The following is a 22612-nucleotide window of genomic DNA, read 5'->3' as shown; positions in this document are numbered from 1 at the left end:
ACCTCCTCCAAGATAGAAGTAATGTGAAGAGGGCATGTCCTGGATGGTGAGGTTCTTAATGATAAATGCTACCTTTTATGTTTTGCAACTCTCCCTCAATGTCACAAAAACAAAGGAGCTGGGTGTGGATTACAGGAGGAATGGAGATGGGATAACCCCTATTGACATCAATGGATCTGGGGTTGAAAGGGTGAACAGCTTTAGGTTCCTCAGCATCCACATCACTGAGGACCTCAGGTGGTCTGTACACACCAGCTGTGTGGTGAAAAAGGCATAACAGCTCCTCTTTCACCTCAGACTGTTGAGGAAGTTTTGTATGGGCTCCCAAATCCTAAGAACTTTCTATAGGAGCACAATTGAGAGCATCCTGACTGGCTGTATCACTGCCTGTTTCCGTGCTGTAATTGCTAGATGGTTATATGGTTAAATAAGACAATCCACTAACATTTCTATAATTAAATGTCCTCTTGAATTCGATCTTATAATTGTGTCCAAGAAAGAGAGTCCATCTCTGCACTTGTGCCACTGCTGTTAGTGGAACACCCTTCTGTGGATTGAAAATAGACACCAGAGGTGATGATCAGTAATGAGGGTAAACTCTCTCCATTACAGGTAATGGTGGATATGTTTTACACCCCACACCAGACTCAAGGCCTCTCTGTGAATCTGTGTCTAATTCTCTTTGCAGCGGTAATGGAATGTCATGCAAAGGCTATGGGGTATTAATTTCCATCACTCATAACATGTTAGATAATTGTACCTATACCATAAGGTAGGATGTCACAGACAAGATTCACTAGATGATGTGCCTCATTATGTGTGAGTACAGTGTCTGATATCACCATCACTTTACCTTTTAGAAAGTCAACTCACACTGCCATTCCTTCCCAATCTGTAGTAATAACTTCAAGGGATGGCCAGTAGCCAGGTTTGGCAGGAAACTGTTATAGTAATTGACAAGTCCTTAAAAGGACCGCAATTGTGACACATCCTTTGGCCTTAAGGCATCCATGACTGCTTGGATTTTCTCAACACACTTGTGCAATTCTTGGGTGTCAATGGTGTGACCACAGTAAAGATCATCAAATCTGCTCTGCCATTTCATCATGACTGATCCATTTTCTCTCAAACCCATTCTCCTGCCTTCACCTCATAACCTTTCATGCCCTAGAGAAGTTGATGGGAATTTTAGATTATCAGCATCTACAGTGTTTTGTGTTTATAAATGAGGAACAAATGGAGGATAATGCAGATTGAGTTAGATCAGAGATCAGACCTGGTGTCCATGGACCTCAAGCATACTAATACTGGTCCATGGCATGAAAAAGGCTGAGAACCTCTGAGTTAGATGAAGAAAGGTGGTACACTATAAATGTCAAGAATAGATTTCCTGGATTTTGTAGGATGCATTCATAAGCATTAAATGCATACATGTGTGGATTAAAGAAAAAAAAAGCACTTACCTAATGCTTTTCAGTCTCTGGATATCAAAGTGTTTAAGTACACTCTCTGCCATCACTTATCTTACGGTTTATGAACCAGAGCCAAAAATGCTTCATTTTAAAATAGATCAGTGGCACCAACAACTTTTTTGAAGGAGACTCTGACTGACATTGTAAATCACTTCATAGAACCATCTGAAACAACTTTTGGGTACAGTGGAGAAAGAACTAAAAATTATAAAGAAATGGTTTGATACTATCACTGAATCTAAGTAAAACTAAATTCATAATATTTGGAAACTGTGTACCAAACTCATATAGTAAACTTAGAATAAATGATGTTGAAATTGATAAGGTATCTGAAACAAAGGTTTTATAAGTGATAATAGATAATAAATTAAGCTGGAAACCACATATAAATTATGTCAAAGCAAAAATGTCAAAATCTATTGCAATAATGTACAAAGCGCAAGATTTCTGAGATCAGGAATCTTTGTATACTTTATACTGTTCACTTATAGTCCCATACATGACTTACTGTGTTGAGGCATGGGGAAATACATACTGTTACGTACCCCGTAACTGGGTCACTTACCAGCAAAGATAGGTCCATTGAAGCCTGTTGGTACTATTTTTATTAGTATTTGTTGATAAAAATACACAAAAATAATATCAATGCAAACATACAGATAATATACGTCATCAATACTAAATCTAAAAGCGCAGGTATAATAATAATCAATAAGAAATAGCTCTATCGTTGTCTAGGGGATAATGTATTGTCCAATGGAAATATAAAAGTCACTCAAGTTCATTCAAGCTGCAGCTTTTTGGTTGGAGAGAAAGACGGAGGTTTAACTTGCCCATTCCTTTTATGATGTCAATCCTTCGAGAGTCGTTGGGGGACTGATTTCCCCTTTGTGGTTAGCTAAAGCCGTGCTTCCGTGGTAAAGGCCCACCAATTCCGAGGCAAATGGAAAAGGACGCACGTGGGCTTTTCCACCGGCTTTCGCTATTACGCTGTTACAGGAGTTCTAGCATTTCTTCTGGTGTGTCTGAAGGGGCTGTTCCCCAGACCCTCTTTTATCCTGACTCACAGGGTCTCAGATGTCAATCAGGTTGGGATGATGCAATCCCTCCACCAACCCCCTCGGTTCATTGCCTGGGGGCTTCGATGAATCGTACAGTATTCAATACACAATTCCGTCTCCAAGAGACAATAGCCATTATCAATGGTTCTGCCTTTCGGAGGCCAGGACACATTCCAAACTCTTTGTGGATTCTGCCTGTCTTTCTCTCATTTCCTGAGTCTCCTGACCTGACTTAATAGTGATCTTGCGATTCTCAAAAAGGAGGGGGCCACGGGCATAACAATACAAAACAAATACAAACTCAATTTTTTTTACTCCAGAACAAATTCATATGAATTGTAAATAAGACAAGTTATTATGAGCCAACCAATCAACTATTTATTCAACTAAATACTTTAAAATTCAGAGGTTTTGTAAATTTTAAAATAATACAAATTATGTATAAAATAAAAAATGGACAGTTACCACAAAGTATCCAAAGGTTGTTTAAAATGAGAGAAAGTCAACATGATTTGAGAGGAACATGTATATTTCAAAAACAAAGGATAAGAACAAATGTAAAATATCATTGTATTTCAGTCAGAGGGGTAAATCTAAGGAACAGTTGTAGTGAGAATTTAAAAACATGCAACACATTTAACAAGTTTAAAAAATTATTTAAAAATAATTTAATGAACAAATATAAAATACATGATTGAAAATGAATGGGAGTAATGTAAATAAATGATACTTGGAATTGGATTTTGTGTTAAAAGATTATGAAATTTTTTGTTTTGATGTGATGATTGACGCCAAATATGTTGTTGTATAAGTAACAGGAACATTCCAGGAACATCACTGATGATGTGTCCAGAAGCATCAGTAGATGTATGCACACAGAGGGGTAGGCATAATAAGCTGTAGCTTCAGCCTACACCCTTTCGGTCTGTTTGAAAGAATATTATGTTTTTTGTTGTAATTTTCTCTTATGAAATCATCATTGAAAATGATGCTTTTTGTTATGTTTGTACTGACCAAAATAAAAATTTCATTGATTCATTCATTCACACAGTATGCACGAAACTACTTTAACCACTGATATTTTTATTAATGCATTTGTAGACGTGCAATTAGAAACAGGATAGCTTCTGTTCCTGCTATGAAAAAAAGGAAGTTCTCCTTCCAACTTTAAGTGTTTAACCATCAACTTTAACATTTATCAGTAAAGGAGACTCAATCCGAACATTAGCCTGTATCATGAAAACATCTCAAAAATTTAAGAATTAAGTATTTTATGAATTAATTGAAGTCCAGTACTTAAACCATGTAACCATTCTCAAAATCAGCAACACCACATTAATTTTGACCACATAATAAAACTACCATCTACCATTTCCAGATCATACAGCAGAGCAATCTGAACTTTTCCAGCTTCCATTTGTCTGTTATGTTGCAGATATTAGGGTCATTGCCTCTCCCCTGTTCACAAGTTACACTCCCTGCACCAGCTCCTGTGTCTCGATCCTGTCAATACAGAGCGATAGAGTGCTACAACGCAGCAACAGACTCTTTGGCCTATGTTGAACTGTTATTCTGCAGAGTAATATGGCAAAGACATTGGTCCTGGTAAAATGCTGTTTCCTGAATTTGATTCAGCAAGTTTACAATTGAGAGAAGAGTTCAAAATCATTACAAATGCACAGATCTGCAACTGCTCTCATTAATTGCAGCCAAACATCCTACCATATCGAGTAGGGTCCAAGTGCTACATTGGGATATTAAGAATATTGGTCGAACATTGAACAACACAGCAAAGTACAGGCACTTCAGCCCACCATGCTGTGCTGACCTATTAACTAACTCCAAGATAAATCTTGGATAAATCTTGAGGGCCTGAACTATTTTATGTTCTACACTCAGTGGCCACTTTATTAGTTACCTCCTGTTCCTAATAAAGTGGCCATTGAGTGTATGTTTGTAATCGTCTGCTGTTGTAGCCCATCCACTTTAAAGTTCAACATGCTATGCATTCAAAGATGCTCTTCGACACACCACTGTTGTAACCCATGGTTATCTGTGTTACTGTCAATTTCCTTTTCACTTAAACCAGTCTGTCCATTCTCCTTGCCCTCTTATTAACAAGGTATTTTCGGCCACAAAGCTGCTGCTCACTGGATGTTTTTGTTTCTCGCACCATTCTCTGTAAGTTCTAGAGACTTGAGCAAGAAAATCCCAGGAGATCAGCAGTTTCTGAGACACTCAAACCACTCCACCTGGCACCAACAATCACTCCATAGTCAAAGTCACTGAGATCACATTTCTTCCCTATTTTAATGTGTAGTCTGAACAACAACTAAAGCAACACACACAAAATGCTGGTGAAACGCAGCAGGCCAGGCAGCATCTATAGGGAGAAGCACTGTTGACATTTTGGGCCGAGACCCTTCGTCAGGACTAACTGAAAGGAAAGATAGTAAGAGATTTGAAAGAAGTGGGGGAAGGGGGAAATGCGAAATGATAGGAGAAGACCGGAGGGGGTGGGGCGAAGCTAAGAGCTGGAAAGGTGATTGGCGAAAGTGATACAGAGCTGGAGAAGGGAAAGGATCATGGGACTGGAGGCCTCGGGAGAAAGTGGGGGGGGAGCACCAGAGGGAGATGGGGAACAGGCAGAGTGATGGGGAGAGAGAAAAAAAAAACAACTAAATATATCAGGGATGGGGTAAGAAGGGAAGGAGGGGCATTAACGGAAGTTAGAGAAGTCAACGTTCATGCCATCAGGTTGGAGGCTACCCAGCTGGTTGTTCCTCCAACCTAAGTGTGGCTTCATCTTGACAGTAGAGGCGGCCATGGATAGACATATCAGAATGGGAATGGGGCATGGAATTAAAATGTGTGGCCACTGGGAGATCCTGCTTTCTCTGGCGGTCAGAGCGTAGGTGCTCAGCAAAACGGTCTCCCAGTCTGCGTCGGGTCTCACCAATATATAAAAGGCCACACCAGGAGCACCGGATGCAATATACCACACCAGCCGACTCACAGGTGAAGTGTTGCCTCACCTAGAAGGACTGTCTGGGGCCCTGAATGGTGGTGAGGGAGGAAGTGTAAGAGCAGGTGTTAGCACTTGTTCTGCTTACAGGGATAAGTGCCAGGAAGGAGATCGGTGGGAAGGGATGGGGGAGACGAATGGACAAGGGAGTCGAGTAGGGAGCAATCCCTGCGGAAAGCAGAAAGTGGGGGGAGGGAAAGATGTGCTTGGTAGTGGGATCCCGTTGGAGGTGGCGGAAATTACAGAGGATTATACGTTGGACCTGGAGGCTGATGGGGTGGTAGGTGAGGACAAGGGGAACCCTATCCTGAGTGGGGTGGCAGGCAGATGGGGTGAGGGCAGATGTGCGGGAAATGGGAGAGATGCGGTTGAGAGCAGAGTTGATGGTGGACGAAGGGAAGCCCCTTTGTTTAAAAAAGGAAGACGTCTCCTTCATCCTGGAATGAAAAGCCTCATCCTGAGAGCAGATGCGGCAGAGACGGAGGAATTGTGAGAAGGGGATGGCATTTTTGAAAGAGACAGGGTGGGAAGAGGAATAATTTAGGTAGCTGTGAGAGTCTGTAGGCTTATAGTAAATATCAGTAGATAAGCCGTCTCCAGAGATGAAGACAGAAAGATCAAGAAGGGGGAGGGAGGTGTCGGAAATTGACCAGGTAAATTTGAGGGCAGGGTGTAAGTTGGAGGCAAAGTTAATGAAGTCAACAAGCTCAGTATGCGTGCAGGAGGCAGCGCCAATGCAGTCGTCGATGTAGCAAAGGAAAAGAGGGGACGGATACCCGTATGCACTTGGAACATGGACTGTTCCACAAAGCCAACAGAAAGGCAGGCATAGCTGGGACCCATGCGGGTGCCCATGGCTACACCTTTGGTTTGGAGGAAGTGGGAGGAGCCAAAGGAGAAACTATTGAGAGTAAGAACTAATTCTGCAAGACGGAGGAGAGTGGTGGTAGAGGGGAATTGGTTAGGTCTGAAATCCAAAAAGAAGCGAAGAGCTTTGAGACCGTCCTGGTGGGGGATGGACGTCCATGGTGAAAATAAGGCAGTGGGGGCCAGGGAACTTAAAATCATTGGAAAAATTCAAAGTGTGAGAAGTGTCACAAACATAGGTGGGAAGAGATTGAACAAAGGGGGATAAAACAGTTTCATGGTATGCAGAAATGAGTTCAGTGGGGCAGGAGCAAGCTGAGACAATAGGTCTACCTGGACAGGCAGGTTTGTGGATCTTGGGTAGTTTCTTGGAAACGTTTCTACCTCCTACCCAAGATCCACAAACCTGCCTGTCCAGGTAGACCTATTGTCTCAGCTTGCTCTTCCCGTTTCTACCTCCTACCCAAGATCCACAAACTTGGGAAGACAATGTGTTTCCCGAGTTTTCTCCTGTCAAAAGTACTTCCTGCACTCAATTCTAGAAAGTGTGTATTAATGATGTTATAAGTTTTTGAAGTATTTTCAGAAGGTTTATGAAAGTAAAATATCATGGCTGCTGAAAACCAGAAAGTATATTAAGGAATACATTCTAATAGGAAAACATATTTTAGACCCTAAGACCATAAGACATCTGACCCTTTGATTCTGCTCCACCATTTGATCATGTCTAATTTATTTTCCCCCTCAAACCCATTCTTCTGCCTTCTCTCTGTATCCTTTGATGTCCTGACCAAGAAACTATTGACCTCTGCTTTAAATATACCTAATGACTATTTCCCCCACTGCCGTCTGTGGTAATGAATTCCACCAATTCACCACCCTCTGTCTAAAAAAAATTCTTTTTCATCTCTGTTCTAAATGGACATCCCTCAAGTCTAAGGCTGTGCCCTCTGATTCTAAATTTCCCCATTACAGGAAACATCCTCTCCACATCTACACTATCTAGGGCTTTCAATATTTGACAGGCTTCAATGAGATCTCCCCTTCATTCTTGTAAACTCCAGTCAGTACAAGCCTAGAGCCATCAAACACTCCTCATACTGTATGCTAACCTCTAATTCCTGGGATCATTCTCGTAAACCACCTCTGGACCCTCTCCAATGCAAGCACATCTTTTTTCAAATATGGGGCCCAAAGCTGCTCACAGTACTTTATCAATGTCAGTTTTATTGGTTTACGCAGAATGCACTTATTTATTTATTTATCTATTTATTTATTTTTTAATTATTGGGATATTATGTGAAACAGATTCTTCCAGCTGTTTGAGCCATGCCGCCCAGCAACCCACCTGTTTAAGCCTAGCCTATCATAGGACAATTTACAATAACCAATTAATCTAAAAACCTGTGTCTTTAGACTGTGGGAGGAGAAAACCCACACATTCCAAGGGGAGGACATACAGATGACATAAGAGCTGAACTCCAAACTCCAATGCCCAAGCTGTAATTGCCTTGCGCTAACTGCTACACTGCTGTTTGTGGTTTGCAAATAATTTGAACAGTAATCTATCCAGTGCTAACAGTTAAGCAAAAGTTTCACCCCCTTTTAATGGCAGTCTTTAGCATCAACTCTTTCATCCTCATTGAGCAGCCAAACCAGTAACAATATGGAAATGGTACCTGCTATATCATCAACAATCTCTGCATAAGTGCGCCGAGCAATGTCAAGGAACTCGTTGATGTTTGGCCTGACAGCATAGCATTTCTGCGTTCTCATATTCAAGCATCCTTTAATGTATCTTGTATCATCATTAATAACGGTCTTGATTTCCTCCAGAATAAGGTTGAATCTGCAATTTTCACAATACAAAAATGCCAAGCGCAGTGAATTCTTCAAATTCTGCAGTATAAAAAAAGTCTGTTAGAAATTAGCTCATCCCTTAATAAACTTGGGGGCAAACATGTCATGATAGAAACCACTTGGTCTGAATTTGGTTATTCCTGGGAAGTACACAAGGGTCTCAGTTTACAGTGGGCAAGGTACTGTGAAGTGAGACTCCAATTTCATGCAGCGACTGGAGGTGCAAACTTGTTCTCAGGGCAAGGAAGTTTAAAGTAGATTTACCACAGATGTTCAACATTGTTATTTCTTAAGACTACTGTTTGAAATTGATAGCTAAAGATATAAATAACATAAATTAAAAGTAAAAACCTGCAGATGCTGGAAATCAGAAAGAGCTGGCGACAGATCCATTGAGTAACACCAGCATCATCTTATGATGCAATTAAACTGACAAAAGAACCTCAAAATCAAAGTCAATTTATTATAGAAGTACATAATGTTACCATTTACTACCCTGAGATTCATGTTTTTGCATTCGTAGGAAAACAAATTATAATTGAGTTTATGAAAAACTATACAAGCAATTAAAAATGCAATAGATTTATGAAAAACTATACAACCTAAATGCAAAAGAAGAAAATTGTGCAAATTAAATAATAAGTAATATCAAAAACATGAGTTGTAGAGACTGTGGAGGATGTGCTCTGGGACCATTAAAAACATTAGCTGTAGAATTCTTGAAAGTGGCCTGCAGGTTGTGAAATCAATTCCCTGTTGTGATGAGTGAAGCTATCCACCTGATAAAAGAAGGTATCGCCTAAAATCACATCAAAAACAAATAGTGGTCATTACCACATTACTTTGTGTGGTAGTCCACTATGTACAAATTGACTGCCATCTTTCCCACAAAATCATCGTGAATACAGTTGTAAACTTCACTCTCGGATAAAAAGTGCTTTGTGATATCCTGAGGCAAGTACCTTCTTTCCAAGAAGTTGTAACTGGAATGCACATGGAAATAGATGTAAAAACAACTTTCAAAATGGAACTGAAGTATTTATAGAAACATTTTTAGGACATTGGGAAGGAACCACTGAACAAGATGTTCCTTGTACTTGTTCTTTCAAGATGAGCAATAGTGGAAATAGCCTCTTTTGTGCTGTAAGTTCAATAAGGTATGGGTGGAAGTGGATCAATTAAAAGGAACCCAACCAAGATCTTAACTCTTGAGTAACATACTAAAGTGCTGGAAGAATTCAGCAGGTCAGCCAGTATCTATGGAGAGGAATAAACAGTGCATGTTTTGGGCCAAGACTGAGAACCAGGTCTGATGAGGAGTCTCTGCCTAAAATGTTGACAGTTTACTCCTCTTCACAGATGCTGCCTGACTCGCTGAGTTCCTCCAGCATTTTGCATGTGCTCCTCTGGATTTTCAACATCCGCAAAATCTCTTGTAGATATTTTATCTGTCAATAGCAGGAAGGATTTAAAGGAATGGATGACCCATCTGCTTACACAAACTTGCAAGTCTGTAAAAAGTTTTGAGCAGTCAAGTCAAGTTTATTGTGCCGGTTGGTTCAAGAACCGAATAGTTGAAGAGCAGTAGTTCTTCCTAGAGCTGATGGAGTGGTACTTCAAACTCTGTACCTCTTCTGGGAGCTGCAGAAAGATGGCACGGTCCAGATGATGGGGACCTTTGATGATGTATGCAGTTTTTTGAGGCAGCACCTCATGTAGATACTCCCAGTAGTGGGGAGAGACATGCCTGTGTAATTTAATGTTTTATTCTTCAATATTGTAACTCAAAACCAAGTCAAATACTTATACTTGGGTTTCAGCATCCCCCCCCACCCCGCAACTGGATCATTGACATTTTGACCATAAGGATAAGCAGCAACACCTTTGCCACAATTATCTTCAGTGCTGGTGACCGACAGGGCTGTGTCTTCAAACGTTTATTTTACTCCCTATGCATTTATAACTGGTTAGTCTGATTCTACTCCAATTCCTTCTACAAGTTTGCAGAAGACACCATCATAGCGGGCTGGATTTCAAACAACAATGTGATGTTATAAGGAAGGAGATAGAGAACATAGTGACGTGGTGTCTTGACAACCTTTTCCTCTATGTCAGCAAAACAAAAGAGATGACATCAGGAAACAGGATGGAGTGTACATCCCTGTCTGTATCAGTGGTGTTGAGATGGAGATGACTGAAAACTTCAAGTTCCTAGGTACAAAATCACCATCAATTTGTCCTGTTCCAACCAGGTAGATACAATGACCAAAAAAGCTCACCAGCAGGCTAAGGAAATTCTGCATGCCCCTGTGACTCTCATCAAATTTTACAGATTCACCACAGAAAGTATTCTGAGTAACACACACAAAATACTGCAGGAACTCAGCAGGTCAGGCAGCATCAATGGAGAGGAAAAGGTCAATGTCTTGAACCTTCATCAGTACTAGAAAGAAAGGGGGAAAAAGTCAAATTAGAAGGTGGGGAGAGGTGAAGGAGATAGGTGAAGCAAAGTTAGGAGGAAGATAAGGGTGTGGGGGAGGGGGAATGAAGTGAGAAACCAGGAGGGGATAGGTGGAAAATGTAAAAGTGCTGAAGAAGGAATCTGATAGGAACAAGATGATAGGAGCCAAGCCCCAAGGACATGTGGCTGTGGTATTGAGTCTGGGTGACCACATGGTTGAAGAGTCAGAGATCAGCAAAGATCATAGGGGGCAGTGAGAGAGTGTCTCTGAACTCCCACTGAAGAGAAGATTTAAACTTCTTCATGGTAGATATACCTCGAAGAGATTTCGCAGAGCAACAAATCATAAACACAAGAGATCCTGCAAATGCTGAGTCCTATCTGGATGCAGCAGTTTGGTATGGCAAATGTATTGTCCAAAACTGCAAGAAATTGCAGAAAGTTGTGCACACAGCTCAGTCTAACACAAAAATCAACTTTCTCCATTGCCTCTGTCTACACTTCCCACTGCCTTGAGCAAGCAACCAATCCCTTCCACCCTGGGGATTCTGGATTGGGTTAGAGTTACAAAATCTTTAAAACTAAAAGACTTTTAAATGGAACTCTAACACAATAAAGATGAACTCTTGATCCTTGGTCCTTGTCCTCTCAGCTTTGTAAGTGTGTCACTACACGCTGCTTGACTATCATTTTCTTCTGTCTTGTCATGTATGGTGTGATCTGTCTGGGTGCCACGCAAAACAAAGCTTTTCACTCGAGGAAGTTGTGGCAAGGTAAGGGTTAAGATGATATCCAGGCATGGATAGTTTGCAGATAATGTACAGTCAACTCAGGCAAGTGAAGCTTTTGAAGAGAGGTTTTTAACGAGTGCTATTCCCCTTTTCACAGCAGGGGACAGGAGCCATTCGACGTACCAAGTAAAGATAGAGTTGCAAAAAAAGAATTCTAGGGTGTCACTTGGCATTGCTCAGTTAATTTACTAATTCTGTAGTACCACTGGCTTTTAACATGGAGATTCTATTAGCAATTGTATTATCATAGAATGACTGGTGATTGCAAATAAGGAATTTGAACATCCACAAAGTTACCAATTGGTCAATTTCTGTAACCAACTAATCAATTCTGTATAAAAATGGCATGTCTGTGTTCAAACTTCAGAACAGTTTGGTATCGGGGCTGGGATGTTTTCCTTGTTCACAAGTAAATACAGAATGAATGAAGAACAAGCATGAAGTTGCAGATCATCAGCACTTACTATATTGAGGCTTACCTGCTGTCTCCAAGTGAACTGCAATAAGCCTTTAGTAGTGGGGTCTTGCAGTTTTTCAGAATTTCCTAAAGAGCAAGAAAGCATTCTTAGACAATTGTTTTTTTGCATTTTTTAAAAGTGATGATTTCTTCCCCTTGTTTCTGACATGGATTTGCCAACTTCCTGGGCTACTGTTATTGCAATGACATAAGAATGCTTGGTGGGCATGAAATCTGCCTCTGCTCCCTTTAGAACATAGAACAGAGAACAGCACAGCACTTCGGCCCACAATGTTGTGACAATCCAATTAAATTAGTAATCAAATGGGCAACCTAACTAATTCTCTTTTCCTACACAATGTCCAAATCCTTCCATTTTCTTCACATTCATGTGCCTATCTAAAGTCTCTTATAAGTTTCTAATGTATCTGCCTCTACTACCATGTCAGGCAGTGCATTGCAGGCACCCACCACTCTGTTTAAAAAATACTTGCCTCTCACATCTCCTTTGAAATTATCCCCTCTTACTTTAAATGAATGTCCTCTGATATTAGATATTTCAAATCTGGGAAAAAGATATTGTCTGCCTACTCCATCTACACCTCTCAAAGTTCAAAGTCAATTTATTATCAAAGAAAATATTTGACACCATATATGTACTTCGATATGATGGAGCTTTCCCACTTCACGAGGAAGGCAAAATAGAAGCATTCTCAGAGAATTCACAACCACCTCTGCAATAACAGAAACACGAGGCACACGTGGCAAGAAATTCAGAGGATTACAGACTGCAAGTTTACCCTGCATATCAGTGACCAGGATGCTTCATTGCCTGAGAGGCTGAATGTCTTCGATGCCCAGAACAAAGACCAGGTAAGGAAGGCATCCCTTTCTCCAGGGGAGCAGACACTTCATCTGGCTGTGCTGAGCTTTGGAAGACCCCGGCCATAGTTAAACCACAGAAAGCTGCGGAGTCCAATAATGTATCAGGTCAGGTTCTGAAAGACTGTGCAGCCCAGCCGACGATGGTGCTGACAGATATATTCAATCTCTCTCTGTTACAATCCATCGTCCACTCAGTCTTCAATCCTGTTGTGGCCACTACAGAGACATGGATGGCTCAGGGGCAGAAATGGCTACTTAAGTGCCAGACTTTAGATGTTTCAGAAAGGACAGGGAGGGAGGCAAAAGAGCTATGGGTGTGGCACTGCTGATCACAGATAGTGTCACGGCAGCAAAAAAGGAGGCAGTCATGGAGAGATTGTCTACGGAGTATCTGGAGGTAGAAGTTGGAAACAGGAAGGGGTCAATAACTCTACTGAGTGTTTTTTATAGACCATCCAATAGTAACAGGGACATCAAGAAGCAGACAGGGAAACAGATTCTGGAAAGGTGCAATAACAACAGGGTTGTTGTGATGGGAGATTTTAATTTCCCCAATATTGATTGGCATCCCCAAAAGCAAGGGGTTGAGATGGGGTTGAGTTTGTTGGATGTGTTCAGGAAGATGACACAATATGTACATAAGCCTTCAAGTAGAGAGGCTGTACTTGATCTGGTATTGGGAAATGAAACTGGTCAGGTGTCAGGTCTCTCAGTTGGAGAGCATTTTTGAGATAATGATCACAACTCTATCTCCTTTACTATACCATTGGAGAGGGATAGGAGCAGACAAGTTAGGAAAATGATTGATTAGAGTAAGGGGAAATATGAAGCAATCAGGCAGGAATTCGGAAATTGGGAACAGATGTTCTCAGAAATGTGAGATGTTCTCAAAAATGTGGCAAATGTTCAGGGGATATTTGCGTGGCAGTCTGCATAGAAATGGTCCAATGAGACAGGGTACAGGAACCATGTCTACAAAGGCTGTTGAAAATATAGTTAAGAAGAAAAGAAAAGCTTATGAAAGATTCAAAAAACTAGGTAGTGATAGAGATCTAGAAAATTATAAGGCTAGCAGGAAGGAGCTTAAGAATGAAATTAGGAGAGCCAGAAGGGGCCATGAGAAGACCTTGATGAGCAGGATTAAGGAAAACCCCAAGACATTATACAAGTGTGCGAAGAGTAAGAGAATAAGACCTGAGAGAATAGGTCCAATCAAGTTTGACAGTGGAAAAGTGTGAATAGAACCGGGGGGGGTGGGATAGCAGAGGTCCTTAATGAATACTTTGCTTCAGTATTTACTACAGACAAGGATCTTGGTAATTGTAAGGATGACTTACAGCAGATTGAAAAGCTTGAGCATTTAGACATTAAGAAAGAGGATGTACTGAAGCTTTTGGATAAGTCTCCAGGACTGGGTGAGATGTACCCCAGGCTACTGTGGGAGGTAAGGGAGGAGAATACTGAGCCTCTGGCAATGATCTTTGCATCATCAATGGGGACAGGACAGATTCCGGAGGATTGGAGGGTTGCAGATGTTGTTGCCTTATTCAAGAAAGGGAGTAGGAAAAGCTCAGGAAATTATAGACCAGTGAGTCTTACTTCAGTGGTTGGTGAGCTGATGGAAAAGATCAGGAGAGGCAGGATTTATTAACATTTGGAGAGACATAATATGATTAGGAATAGCCTGCATGGCTTGTCAAAGTCAGGTCATGCCTTATGAGCCTGACTGAATTTTTTGAGGATGTGACTAACACATTGATGGAGGTACAGCAGTAAATGTAGTGTATATGGATTTCAGCAAGGCATTTGATAAGGTACCCCATGCAAGGCTTATTGAGAAAGTAAGGAGGAACGGGATCCAAGGGGACATTGCTTTGTGGATCCAGAACAGCCTTGTTCACAGAAGTGGTTGTAGACAGATCATATTCTGCATGGAGGTCAGTGACCAGTTTTGTGCCTCAGAGATCTGTCCTGGGACAGAGAGTGCTGGGTGCATGGAACGGGCTGCCAGCAACAGCTGTGGAGGTGGATACAATAGGGTCTTTTTAAGAGACTCCTGGATAGGCGCATGCAGCTTAGAAAAATAGTAAGTTATGGGTAATCCTGGTTAATTTCTAGGGAAGTACATGTTTGGCACAGCATTGTGGGCTGAAGGGCCTGTATTGTGATATTAATTGGGTAACAAATCTCGAGGTGCAAACAAAATCAGTGTCAAAGTTCAGTCAGAGATCAAAACATCCAGAGAAATCCAAAAACCAGAATTGGGAAACAGTCAGAGTCATTATTCAGACGGACAGAGTACAGATACAAATGCTGGAAACGCTCAGGAAAATTCACTGGCACAATCTGGCAACAAACAGGTGAAAACACAGGACTGAAATACACTGAGCAATAAGCAAAGGTGGGTGATAGGTGGAGCACAATGAGACAGAGGTGGCAGCAATACAGGTAATAATGAGAAACAGGTGAGAGACGGAGTACTCAGTGATCCAGGGGCTGGAGTAGAGCAAGAGTGGGGACAGGAGCACATGGGGCATGAAAACCACAGACTGACAGCTAGAGGGAAACACACAAAAAGACAGAGTTCAACTGGAGGTTCTGACAGGCCCTCCGTATTAAGGATCCCACCCACCCATCCAACATCCTCTTTGACTTTTTACTAATAGGAAGGAGACTACAAAGCATAAAACCAAGAATGGTCAGGATGAGAAACAGTTTCTTCCCCCAGGCCATTAGGCTTCTGAACTCCCTGCTGCATCGTAGTAAAGAGTCGCTAGTTAATCTGTTCCATACCTTACAATATTTAATATTATGCACTTTAGTTTATTGTTTGCATGATTCATCTATAGATTTTATCCTTAGCTTCAAAAGTTATTGTTTATGTTACATCCTAGTTCAGAAAAACATTGTCTCATTTCTTTATACATTATTTGTTATATGCATGTGAAACCTCTTTTTAGTGGGAATCTCTAGAAACGGCTTGTTAGCCCCTCACTAACAGCCTCCGACTTTCTCCAGCTTCATACGTTTCAAGTGTACACAACAAATCTGTGAGATTGGGATGTCTCGCCCACCCAAACACTGGTGCGTGCTCCTGTAATAGCCCGTCGGCATGAAATAACAGATCACACACTGCATACAATTATGAAGAAGTATATTTATGAATGTTAACTAAAAATTTAGTAAAGAAAAGAAAAAAAAACAAAAAGGGCCCATTATAATTAAACAGTAAAAATGTGCAGGCTGAACCTCAGATCTTCTAAAAGCCATATTCACTGATCCTTGGTAGACCTCCTTCAGTAACTTCGCCTCATGCTCTTCCAGGGTGGATCCAATCAAAATGAGATTATCCGGTACATTAGCACCTGAAGCAAGTTCATATCCCCAACAATTTTCTTCATGACGTGCTGGAAAGTAGCCAGTTCTCCTGATATGCCCTGGGGTATCCTTTCAAACTGAAAGAATCCAAGTGGACATATGAATGCTGTCTTCTCCTTGTCAGCCTCACTCATGGGAGTCTGATAATACCCACTCCTTAGGTTCAGAACACTGAACCATTTTACTCCACTCAGGCAGGCCAGTGTATCCTTGATCCTCGGAACAGTATACTGTTCGGGGACCGTGCGTCGGTTCAGAGTCTGATAGTCAACATACATTCCTACCTTCCCATTCTTCCTCCTCATCACCACAATGGGGGATGCATAGGGACACCTGGACTCAGTGATAATCCCAGCTTCCTTCAGCTTCTGCAGAACGTCCTCCACCTTGGTGGGTGCCAGTCACCAAGACCTTTCTCTGAAGGGGGTGTCCTCTGTCTCTTGAATGGTGTGGTGAGTACTCTTGGAACAACCCACATCAAACTCATCAGTAGAAAAGACATCTTCAAACTTCAACACCTTCTCTGTCAATCTCCTCTTCCAAACTCCAGTTACCTGGGAATCACCAAAGGTGAATGACTTGGCTGTCAATTTCCCCTTTCCAGGAGATGGCTTCTTTCCTGCTTGTCTCACGGGAAAACTAGACATGACAGTCACTGAAAAAAAAGTGTGCCACTGGCATTCCCTCCCTCTTCAAGGTGCTACTGACGATCACGGTCATCCTGTTTACTTGTACAGCCGATGGCTTTTGCAGTTTGGGCCACATCAGTACCCAGCAGGTAAGTGTGACTCCTCTTCTTGGTCTTCTGGAGCATCCACCAGGAGGTTTCCCATCACTCTAGTTACTTCCCCAGGCTGTAACATGACAGTTTGGACTGGGTGTACCACACAGTTCCTTGTTTCTGCTCATCATTCAGCCTAGGATGGGCCTGCACCTCCTCAACAGCAGCTCTAAGCACAGCCCTCTTCAACTTTCTCCCTGTAGGCTCCCACTAGTCTCCTTACAATAGGAGTATTGATCCCCACAAGAACTGAAGCTTCACCCTTCTGGACCAGGTCTAGGCAAACCAACACTAACGTATCAAGAATCTCAGCTACTCCCACACCTGCCTCCGAAAACTCCAGCTTCACCAAGTAACCACCATATAGGTAGTCACCAGTACTAAAGTGGCATCAATGACAAATGCATCAAATACCAGTTGTAGAGGGATCTGTACAGCAGAGTAACCTGAGAATCTGTGTCAAGTGTGGATCTAGCAAAAACACCCTCAATCCATATGGATACACTGGAGCTTGGCCCCATGAAGCCTTCAGCAACAGGGCTTTTCACTTTAGTGTTTTCCTCGATATATTGACTGGAATGTGTTCCCCCCGAGATGACAGGCCATTCCCTCACTGGTTTCTCTGAAGTTTCCTGATTTCCCTTCTGCTTAAGCACCCGTGGGCTCCCTTTCCGAAGGTTTTCCCATCCTTCACACCACAGTTGTAACAGGCAATACCGGTCACTCCCTTTTTCAAAGGACCCCGTTCAATAGCAGCCCTCTGCTTAGTATGTCCCATCAGTGGGCCAGGCTCCCTATCGACTTTGTCATGCTTGGTGACAGCACCCACTGATACCAACCGAGATACCTCGATTCTCTAATCATTCACAAAATCCTGCAAAACACCCACCTGTGTGGCTTTAGGGTCGCTTCAGCAACAGAGGCTACCACCAAAGGACTGTACCCTGCTGACAGAGGTCTCCTGCTCCTCCATTGCATTTTCCTCTTCCCTAACTTCTCTAATCAGCTCAACAAACAAGGGAAGGGGGCTCTTCTTACAGGATATTCGGAGGCTTCAAGTGATCATGTCCTGTGCTTGTACACCCTTTGGGACTTGGTCCATCCTTAATTGACTCACCTCAGCCAGTTGAATAGCTCAAAAATGTAGGCAGAAAGTTTCTCCCCATTCCCCATAGCTCCACTGGGCTTTCCGTCATGCGAAAAACGCTATGTAGCGCTTGCATATAGCTCACGGAAGTAAGGGGTTCTCTGCCTTTAAGGACCTCACTGTTTTGGCAGCTGGACCTTTTAAACTCACTACCATTCACTGTCTTTTCACATTATCAGTGCTCTGCTCTGCCCAAATCTCATATTCCTCCTCACCATCAGGGATGGGCTTCACTCCTCAGCCTGCGATAACTTTGACTTTCTGCTAGTGCACTTTGCCATTTATCCGCCAGGAACACAAGGGCTGATACCAACTAGGAGTTTTCACCCCTCACTGAAGGACTCCTTAGACCTTCCACATCAGATTACTCTTTTCCCTCACTCAGCAGAAACAACAGCAACCTGTATTTAAAGGTTCCGTCCTCAGCTAAGGGAAACTTGGCTTCCAATTCGGCACCCACACCAACATTCCCCTGTTTTCTGAAAGTATAGACAGCCCATTGTCCTGCCTCTCTGGGTACCCCAATGGTACCAGGCAGATCCAGTCCTGTTACATCAGCACTAATTTGAACTAAAATAAAATCTTTGCCCACTGTTTAGTCAAACTGCCGCTCCATGATTGTAACTTTTCTTAATGTTCTACTATTACATAAAACCCTAATCAACAACCCTAATCTGGGCTGCTGATATCCACCCTGCTCAGAACACAAGCACTAACTGTAGGTAATCACTTTGAATCACACCAATGCTTAATCCCTGAAGCATCCATTACCATGCATCTTAATTACTTTTTTGGACAATAGTTTAACACAGGCTTAAACAATTTCGCACTTAATCAATACATAGGGTAATCATACATTATCCAATGAACTCAAACCCAGCCCCCATAATGAAACCCCTTCTTACTGTGTCTCTAGAAACAGCTCGTTAGCCACTCCTAACAGCTTCCAGGGTGAGAAACCCAAGAGTGTATACAACTTTGGTCCAGCTAAACCCATGAAATTAGGATATCTCACCTGCCCAATGCCCGGTGTATGTGAATGCTGTATGAACTTACTGCCCCTGCAATTGCCCATCGGCATGGAATAACAGCTCACACACTGCATACAATTATAAAGAAGTATATTTATGAATGTTAGCTTAACCAAAGAGTTAATAAAGGAAAGAAAGAAAAAAATCCAAAAAGGATCCATTATAATTAAACAGTCAAATGCACACAGGCTGGAGCTCAAATCTTCCAAAAGCCATATTCACTGATCCTTGGCAGACCTCCGTGCCTGGCTCCATCGAATAGCGTTCTTCCACCAGATCGAGTCTGACGACGGGTTCTCACCAGCGTCTTCTCTCTTCATCTCCCACCGAACACAGACCAAGACCAACCTTAGTGTCCCTCACAAAACCTCTCCCCCCAGTGTACTCTAGAACCTTGCCAGTTTCACCATCCTATTTGGATGACATTCATTCTTAAGCCTCCCTTATCTTAACGGTAACCCAAATAGGCTAAAAGCAGAACCGACTGCTCTTACAGAACAGCTAAAATAAAATATCTACAGCATAACAGTAAAAATGTGAACCAGGGCATTACACACGTATGTACTGTATATACAGAAAAGGGCCAGTAACATCATGAAAGATCCCACCCACCCTGCTCATGGGCTGTTTGTTCCACTCTCACCAGGGAGGAGGATACGTAGCATCCACACCAGGACCACCAGACTCAAAAACAGTGACTTTCCCCAAGCACAAGGCTGATCAACACCTCCACCCACTAACCAACCTCTTTATCAATTCCTGTCAGTTGCCTTATGCGCCTATCTTTCCTATGCCTAGTCACCTTATTGTCATATAATCAATCTGAGCAAATAAACTATCTCGCAACACACACAAAATGCTGGTGGAACACAGCACGCCAGGCAGCATCTATAAGGAGAAGCACTGGCGACGTTTCGGGCCAACACCCTTCGTCAGGACTATCTCATGTCTTTATATTTATTGCATTTATCTTATTATGTTTTTTAGTGCTTCAGCAGAGCAACAATTATTTTCTTGCCCTTTACACTTATGTACTGGTATTGACATTAAATAATTTTGAATTTAACAGGAACCTGAAGCAACCCTTTCCACACACAGGTGGTCTGTATATGGAATGTGCTGCCAGAGGAAGTAGTTGAAGCAAGTACTTTCACAACATTTAAAAGATACTTGGACAAGTACATAGAATTGAAAGGTTTAGAAGGGTAATATGCTAAATGTAGACAAATGAAACTAGATTGGTTGGGCACCTTGGTCACCTAGGCCAGTTGGAACGAAAGGCATTAAGATGATCTTTATTTGTCATGTGTACATTGAAACATCAAAACATACTGTGAAATGTGTCATTTGCATCAATGACAACACAGTCTGAAGATGTGCTGGGGACAGCCCACTAGCATCACTATGCTTCTGGCGCCTATAACTCATTAATATGTCACTGAGGTCTCTGGAATGTGGGGAGAAATCGGAGCACCTGGGTGAAGATGTACACGAACTCCTTACAGACAGTGGCAGGAATCGAACCCCAATTAGTGATCGCTGGCACTGATAAAGCGATCGTGTATCCTATGTGGCTCTATTGATCAATAAAGAGATAAATAAATGATTCTGCACTGTATGGCTTTATGACATCAGTACAAAAATAATTTCACATCAGTAGTCATCATATACCCTTTATAATTTTCCTCAGATGAACATAATTACTATTTTACTAATTGCAACAGTTTCACATTCATTAGTGCCATACCTGAAGTGGTTCCACCAATTCCAATGTATGTTTCAGGTAAATTAAGTTTGTAATCTTTGATCCAGCTGCCTGTATCTATTAAATAAACATGAAACTCCATGATGGCTTTCTCATTGCTACAACTAATATGTTGTTTCAATAAAAAAAAGCAAATCATTTACATTTATGACAATTGCTTGTAAGTATATAAGTATATAGAAGTAATTGACAATATGTAATTCAGAGTCAATACATTAAGGTTCCATAGCCAGTTAATATTAAAAATCTTAAGGTCTTAATGCAGGATAGCTATCGCTTACAGAGTATACTACGCACATCAGAGTATACTATGCATATTGGAAGAGAAATTTCTCTACAAATAATAAAGTAGTAAATATAGGGAACATACTGTGTCTTGTTTTGGAATTTGCACCAAGACAGACAGGAGCTGATCAGTGTCCAAGAACCGTGAAATCACTGCAGATGAAAAAAGACAGCAAGGGTACAACTATAATAAAATATATTCAAACAAGCGGTAATGGAACATAAGAATAATATCTAATTTCAATATTATTACCTCATACTTCATGAAGAAAATCACTAACCAGGAAATAGCTAATTAATTTATAAATATTTAGTAGCTCTTTCACCTCATTCATCACCATCCTGGATAGAAACATCCTTCCAGGGTCTTTGCATCCTCCAACTCTGCTCTCTTGTCTATTCTCATTTTCATTCTCTCCATCACTGGTAGTTATATCTTTAGCTGCCTTAAACCAGTACAGTGAAGCATGGTAGTCCTAGCAGTTAACTATGAAATGTTGGAAGGACTAGATGGGGTGGATATTTCCTCTGGTGGGGGTATCCATTCTAGTGGGCACAGCCACAAAATTGAGGGGTGACCTTTTAGAACAGAATTTTTTTAATCATGGAGTGGTGAATTTGTGGAATGCTCTGCCACAGGCTGCAGTGGAGTCCAAGTCTAAGGGTATATTCAAAGCAGAAGTTGATAGCTTCCAAATTGGTCGGGGCATCAAGGGATATGGTGAGAGGGCAGGTGTATGGGGTCGAATGGGATCCAGGATGGGTCATGATGAAATGGCAAAGTATATTCAATTCTGCTCCTATGTCTTATGGTCTTAGCATAATGGCATAACGCTGTACAGCACAAGCTGTAAGATCGGGTTCAATTCCCGCTGCTTTCTATAAGGAGTGTGTGTATTCTCCCCATGACCATGTGGGTTTTCTCCAGCTGCCTCCCATATTCCAAAGACATATATTTTAGGACTTTATTCCCTGGAACATAGAAGAATGAGGGGAGATTTGATAGAGGTATACAAAATTATGATGGGTATAGATAGAGCGAATGCAAGCAGGCTTTTTCTACTGAGGCTAGTGGAGAAAAAAACCAGAGGACATGGGTTAAGGGTGAAGGGGGAAAAGTTTAAAGGGAACATTAGGGGAGGCTTCTTCACACAGAGAGTGGTGGGAGTGTGGAATGAGCTGCCAGATGAAGTGGTAAATGCGGGCTCACTTTTAACATTTAAGAAGAATGTGGACAGGTACATGGATGAGAGGTGTATGGAGGGATATGGGCCAGGTGCAGGTCAGTGGGACTAGGCAGAAAAACAGTTCGGCACAGCCAAGAAGAGACAGAAGGCCTGTTTCTG

At 41.8% G+C, this 22612-nt stretch overlaps 1 protein-coding gene across 1 annotated transcript in view; it reads right to left on the bottom strand.

Annotated features, from left to right (window-relative positions):
- msh4 (mutS homolog 4) overlaps positions 1-22612 on the bottom strand; it is a 188335-nt gene that overhangs the window by 51063 nt on the left and 114660 nt on the right. The window contains exons 6-9 of the mRNA XM_059983705.1: positions 21352-21419; positions 20964-21038; positions 12017-12081; positions 8105-8274 (exon numbers count right to left, since the gene is read on the bottom strand). Of these exons, the coding sequence (XP_059839688.1) occupies positions 8105-8274; positions 12017-12081; positions 20964-21038; positions 21352-21419 (378 nt within the window). The remainder of the gene's footprint in view (positions 1-8104; positions 8275-12016; positions 12082-20963; positions 21039-21351; positions 21420-22612) is intronic.

This window comes from Hypanus sabinus, chromosome 11 (assembly GCF_030144855.1).
Source record: "Hypanus sabinus isolate sHypSab1 chromosome 11, sHypSab1.hap1, whole genome shotgun sequence".
NCBI lineage: Eukaryota > Metazoa > Chordata > Chondrichthyes > Myliobatiformes > Dasyatidae > Hypanus > Hypanus sabinus.
The sequence above is the reverse complement of the archived record's forward strand: the minus strand, read 5'-3'. Positions and strand labels throughout refer to the sequence as shown.